Genomic DNA, 7,096 nt, shown 5'->3' with positions numbered 1-7,096 from the left:
TTAAAGCAAGTAACGTAGGCACCAAAGATCTTTGATATGCGCTAAGGAAAGTATTTCAAGCACCATTATGAAGACCACAGTATTATTTCTGCCTTGATGACGTTAAATACCCAATTGCGTACATTTATACGAGGACACTTGCGCACTAGTCAAAATTGGGCAGACGCGTGCCACTTGTGTAAAGCTATTTTATCAAATAATTAATAACCTCAAAATCTGAAAGTGAACAAAGCTCTTACCATTATAGATATGCTGACAAACGATCTTTCTCCATCAAACTCTGCAACACTGATGAAATCGAACCTTTTGAAAGTTATAATTCAATGCTGGCCTAATTTTGGGGCCGCCTCCTTCTCCAGAGAAATTATACCACATAAAATGTTAATCATTCATCACTGGAATTTCCGTTGGTTAATATTACTGTCAACTGAACTGGTTGCAAAAGACATGAATATTCAACAGAAAGAGGAACAGTCGGGAATGTAATTTAGAAGGGGATGCAAACTCTCAACTGAGCCCAAACCGAAGGCTGCCCTTTAAAATGGGGGTAGGGTGAGGAAGGAGGTAATGGATGCACGGCTACTGTAATCTAAGCAAGGGTTATCGCGAACTGATTACGAAAATTACCAACATTTTTTCTTTCTCTCTCTCTCCCTCCTTGTCGTACCGAGTGTAGTTTATCTGTTATCTTTAATTACTCCAGAACTAATCTTTATGAGTCCTGATGTTACCCAAGATCTTTCTGAAGGCCCCTGCAGCCCAAGGATACGTTACTTGCTGTGGCAGAGAAATGTAGACTCTCAAAGTGACTTCACATGCGATGTAACCTTGAGAAATTGTAGTAAGCGTGACATATAACCAGCTGTAATATCAATGTCGTTCCAAGAGCATTACAGACCGTTTGTCATACAACCTGCCTTCTGTGTGCGACTTATAGAATTCTTGTTGGTTGCCCTGCCTTTAGCAATGTCACAAAATCAACTCAGTAACACAGAATTTAGCTAACTCTGTTATTTCATTTGACACATAGTGGGGAAAGATACACATATGTGTATTCATACACATATTTTCTCAGCATGTTTACAATTATGTATTCAGTAACATTAATATGCTCTCTCTCTCTCTCTCTCTCTCTCTCTCTCTCTCTCTCTCTCTCTCTCTCTCTCTCTCTCTCTCTCTCCAGGAAGATATTAAGAAAATGGTCTCTAAGTACTTACAGAAAGATGACCCTCTCCGTGGCTCGAAAATTACATTAGCAGAGGGGAGCAAAGAAATATCTAAGGAGCGTAATAAATTGCATTGTCCCAGATAATTCAATTCATGAATTAGGGCAACATATGCAACAGGCTTTATATACAGTGTAATGCTTCTTTAGAGGTGATTCAAATTTCTGCAATGGAAATCAAAAGCGGCGTACTACTACCCTGGAAGTGATCCGATTGGCTACATACATTAATCGTCGTCACTTATTTGACCGCCATGCCTCGATTTACCTGCATCAGCAACACCATGGGACCTTGACGAGTCTCCTCACTCTTGCAGCAGCAGCGTCATGGAAACTCAGCACCACCTTCAGCGAAAGTACAAGACCTCGTCAACGTCTCCTTTCTTCTGCGCTCTGCAGCACAATGACGAGATTTCGGCAACGGCTTCTTCCCCGCCAATGAACTGAAAGCTTTTTTGCCAAATTCAGTAAAACAGAATATGTGTTGGTAACAGCAATATAGCAAACACTGAATTACGAATAAAAAAGTCATAAGACTTGGTCCTATTGTGGTCCTCAGAAACATATGTGACGAAAGTCATTACTCGAAATGAATATGTAGTACTAAGGATATAATGTTTGGATTTTGATATACAAGTGATAAATGACTGTGTAGTTTCACTAGACGTGAAATTCTACTTAGGGTCAAGGTAAAATAGAGCTCCATTGTAAGCTTGAAGAAACGGTCATTGAATGTACGTTGGAAATAATTATTTGTGTAATTGATGTGCTATCCTTAGTGATATATATATATATATATATATATATATATATATATATATATATATATATGTATATATATATTTTTTTTTTCATACTATTCGCCATTTCCCGCGTTTGCGAGGTAGCGCTAAGAACAGAGGACTGGGCCTTAGAGGGAAAATCCTCACCTGGCCCCCTTCTCTGTTCCTTCTTTTGGAAAATCAAAAAAAAAAACGAGAGGGGAGGATTTCCAGCCACCCGCTCCCTCCCCTTTTAGTCGCCTTCTACGACACGCAGGGAATACGTGGGAAGTATTCTTTCTCCCCTATCCCCAGGGTAATATATAAATATATAAATATATATATAAACTCATCACTCGTGTCAAAAAAGAGAAAAAGTTATCATGGCTATTTCTCTCCTAGTTATTGACAGACTTCACTGGCGCAGAAAATAAAGTCAACCTTCGACAACTTTAAAGGAAAAGGCAGTGAGGCGGTGTCAACCATTATAATAAGGCTATTATGTCCACACACAATAACATGGTGTGCTTGGACAAACACAACAGAGAAAGGCCCTACCAAATATCAGGATAGTTAGTTTTGAAGATTACAATTTGTATATAAATGCCAGTGTGATTTAAACGCGTGATTGAAGCGTAACCTTAGATTCCACATGTACATTGTAATGGTAATGGAATAGGTCTTTATGTATAGGGAATAAGCCAATTGGATTATTTTAAGGGAATAATTACAAAGGGGTTCTAGGAAGCTTCTCTCAATGCAATGGAGCGAAGTGATGGTGGGCATGTTGTTTGTGTGTCTGTAGTAAACTCTCAAGCAAGTGGCTTCTGAATATTGATATATACCGTCATTTCCATCACTGTAGTAAGATTTCCCAATCTTTAGTGGACAGAGGATTTGGGTATATCGATTAGGCATGTTGGTATGCTGGTATTCAGTGTGAATCATCGTTTCTATATCCATGGGAAAGCCTTAGAATTGATGTTCTGAACATTGTTGATTATAGGGCGATATTCGTGGTGCCAGAGGCCATGTGGTCGTGGCAGTGACAAATAAACATTTTCATTGTCAATTGATAATGATGTTTGTGCCCATTAAGGTTTAACATCTGTTAACTTGAATATTTGAAGCAAAAACCGTATCAAGAATGTGGAAGTATCCATTGAGTAGCTCATGGAAGTGGATGAAAAGTGTATCAATTGACTACTGGTAGTTAATAGATTTAAAAGGGCATTGTGAAGCTGTGAGGATAATGAATTATATTACAATTATAAATGAGACGATAGTGGAGAGGGCTATGAAAATCAGGGAAAATCTAGTTATAGTGGAAGAGATTAATAGGCATACGGCCTTGTGATATTTTGAGAAAGGTTTTCATGGGGAGTTTGATGTTGTATTATGTGCTATGTAACTTTAACATATTAGGATTATATTGATTTTGTATTATAACGATAGGTTGTGGTTTCTTTAGTAATTATTCATATGCCTGATGTTAGAATTTTTGATTGACATTATTTTGAATGCCTATGCCAGAATTAAAGGCTAGTTAATCAACTACAATTTTTATGCCCTGTGTCATAAATGATAAGTCTGGTCTGATCACACAGTAGCAGTATTGTAATCTAAACAGCATCTTTTATGGAGTTCTGTATATTATCTGTAAAATGCTTAAGGAAAAAATATATTGTGAAATATAATGGTTTACATTCACAGATTTATTGGGCTTGATTTTAAAAGTATGGTTTGTAACCAACATTAGTTAACTGTTATCACATAGTTTCTCAGTATCTGTTTATTGACACTCATAAATATTATTTAATACAAATGGTCTTTCAATAATATATTCTTTAGTTTCTTTGTTGCCGGAAATTGTAAACTTAAACTGCAAGTTAGATTTTAAATTCTGCTATTGTATATTAAAATTGGTATTTATTCCAAATGATGATAGAGTCTTAGGTTTTGATTAATTTTAAAAACTTACTAATCTCATCTCCAGAACCTTTGACCATGGCTGAGGGCAACCGACCAGTAACAAGAATTCCCAGTATATTTGACTCAGAGGATGACAGCGATGATGAACCTCCTTCTCCCATGACATTCAGAGCCATGGCACCGATAACTGTAAATGACAGCAATGGTGAACCACCACCCTCAAAGCCACCCGTTGTAAGTGCTTCTTCAGACTTCGATGATAGTGAAGAGGAGGCAGTGCCCATGAAGCCGGAGGTCTCAGCACCCACAAGTACGGAGAAGAGATTGACTGTCACTCCCCCGAGAGATTATCTGTCTTCAGATGAAGAGAGTGATTGTTCTGAAGAGGAGACAGAGGATAAAATTTTGCAGCTCACTGATCAAGGTGCAGGAGATCATTTTGGTGATGATGATGATGATGATGATGATGATGATGAGGAGGAGGAGGAGGAGGAGGATGAGGATGATGATGAGGATGATGGAGGTGATGATATGAATGTCAGCCATTCCAGTCGTGAAAATTTAGAAGGAAGTGAAGATGATGATGATGATGATGATGATGATGATGATGATGATGATGAAGATAATGAGGATGAGGATAACAACATTGATGATGATGATGATGATGATGAATTGAATAAAAGTGGTTCTAGCCTTGACTATGATGAAGAGAGTGATAGTAAAGATGGTGCAGAAGTGGATAGGTACCCATTTCCAGTACATAATGAAGATATGATAGATACTAATAAGAAAAAATTTCATTTAGATACAGAAGCCAAGAAAGGTTTTGTTTTGGATGATGATGATGATGATGATGATGATGATGATGATGAAAGTATGAACAGTGAAGGCAACGACAACAACGATATACTTGACGAAGCAAGCAAAGATTCTCTGGAGGATGGTATTGACAGTGAAAAGGAAAATGAAAAGGATATATCACTGGAGAAAGATTCAAACATGGGGAATAGTGAAAAGGAGAAAGCCGAAGACTGTAAGAAAGTAGATGACTGGAAGAAAGAGGAGCCACAATTGATAGAAGATAAATTCAAAGGAAACAAAGAAGGAGACGGAGAGAAATCTTTTGATAAGAGGGAGGAAAATGAAGAACATAAGAATAAAGACTATGATAGCAGCAAATCTGATTTTGAAGCAGGGGGGGCAGCAAGAAAAGACAAACTTTCCAAAGTTAATGTTAAGGATGAAGAAAGGAAATCTTTTGGCAAAGATGAAAGGAAAGAGCTTGAAACTTTAAAAAGAAAAGAGAACAAAGGCAGGGGGGAAAGTAAAGATCTTCAGACTTTAGAAAAAGAGGTAAATAAGAGTACTGAACTTTTAGTGAAAAGAGTAAATAATGACCTTTTAGTCAAAAGAGAAAATAATGATTCAGATGCTACTGATAAGAGAAAAAATGAAGATAAAGAGATGTCAAAGAAAGAGGAAGATCAAGAAAGTGGAGGTGTAGGAAAAGAGGGAAGTGATTCAGTTTCAGTGAAGGAGAAAACTGTAGATACTGAAGCTGAAGAAAAGAAGGAATCTGAGAATGTAGAGGGTAAAGATAAAAGGGAAGATAGAGATGCTAAAGTTGTGGAAGGAGAAAATAAAGGTAATATTATAGGTGAAGAAAATGATAGAAATTCTGAAGTTATAAGGAGAGGAAAAGCAAGTAATATAGATGAAGAAAAAGGCATAAAATTGTTGGAAAAAGATCATCAAATTTCCGGAGACATAAAAATTTTGGGAAAAGATCCAAGCATGAATGTTTTGGTTAACGAACCAGATACTGATACCATAGAATCTGAGTCGCGAGACACCATGACACCAAAAAGAATGGGAGAACCCTGCTGCACAGACTCTGATACTGAAAACACCATGGATAATGAGGTATGTATTTTGGCGGTCAGATTATTCTTAATACAAAAAAGTCTCTATGTACAATGACCTTTTAAGCTGAATTTTGTGACTTGCATACTAGTCTTGATTCACATAGATTGTCATTTTCTTTTATTTCATTCTGGTGTCTTAGTTGGTGTATGATGATTATAATTAATAACAAATATTTTGGGTGGTACATGCATAGATTGATCTTGTTTTCCTTTTTGTACCATATCATTAATTTAATGCTGTTTCTCATGAAAGTTTCCTTGTCCCCAGTTTTGATGTCTACCACTCAGAGTTATTCATATTTTTGAGTTACATTATTCTTCAAAGATTGTTCTCTTCCCTAGTCTGTGGCTTGCCTGCATTATATTTATATGTTCTCCAGTCTATGTATGTACTGAGGAAACCTGGTCCTTTTCACTGTACTACTTCCTCAGTAAATGCTCTATGATTGATATAGTAGTTCTGATCGTCTGTCATGTGTATGAAGCATGGTCTCCCAGATGAAAGAGTACAAAACTGAGTAGATTTGTTGGAATTGATATGTGGTGAGAGGAGGCTCGAGAGTCAGAAATGATAGGTTGTCATTGGTATTGGAGAATGATATGTTTGGTAGATAAGTGTAAGGAGTCTTTCACCTTTTCCTTGTTGGTCCATCTTGGACTATGGTTGTGTAGCTGTAGAAAGGTGAGTGTGGAGCTGGGTGTAAGTTTGGTTTCTTAGGATTGGGACTATGTGAATGAACATTGTATTATGGGGTTGTTAAGTAGTTTGTCCTATTGTTTATTGAATGTTTGTGTTGGCATTGAGGTGGTTTTAGAAGTTACTGTGTGAGTGGTTGTTGCATATCCAATGCTCTGAGCAGTCTTTTTATGGTGGACATTGTTGTGCAGTGTTGATGATACCATTGAGTGTAGGTGGAGCATCTGATGTAGTAATGCTTTATGGTAATGGGCATTTAGTAGCATGGGCAGAGGTATGCTTGTGTTCCAGGCTTAGGGTTGATGTCACTAGTTTGCATTAGTAGTAGTAGAAGAATGTATGTGAATTTTCAAAGAGTTTAGGTATTACCCGTTGTTCATTTATCAGGGCCAGCTAAGTTTTTTCATACATATTTGCCATTTCCCACTTTAGCGAGGTGGCATTAAGAACAGAGAACCAAGCCTTTGAGGGTGAGAGGGGCATAGGGAATAGAGTGAATTGGAATGATATGGTGTACCGGGGTGGACATGCTGTAAGTGGACTGAACCAGGGCATG

The 7,096-nt window shown here is 37.4% G+C and overlaps 1 protein-coding gene across 1 annotated transcript in view; it reads left to right on the top strand.

Moving 5' to 3' along the window:
* Nucleotides 1–2,750: 2,750 nt before the first annotated feature.
* The window catches only part of LOC139763994 (uncharacterized), a 42,087-nt gene continuing 37,741 nt past the window's right edge, over nt 2,751–7,096 (top strand). The window contains exons 1-2 of the mRNA XM_071690467.1: nt 2,751–2,850; nt 3,983–5,841. Of these exons, the coding sequence (XP_071546568.1) occupies nt 3,994–5,841 (1,848 nt within the window). The 5' untranslated portion in view covers nt 2,751–2,850; nt 3,983–3,993. The remainder of the gene's footprint in view (nt 2,851–3,982; nt 5,842–7,096) is intronic.

This window comes from Panulirus ornatus, chromosome 48 (assembly GCF_036320965.1).
Source record: "Panulirus ornatus isolate Po-2019 chromosome 48, ASM3632096v1, whole genome shotgun sequence".
Taxonomy (NCBI): domain Eukaryota; kingdom Metazoa; phylum Arthropoda; class Malacostraca; order Decapoda; family Palinuridae; genus Panulirus; species Panulirus ornatus.
Note: the sequence above shows the minus strand (reverse complement) of the source record. Positions and strands in the feature narration are given on the sequence as shown.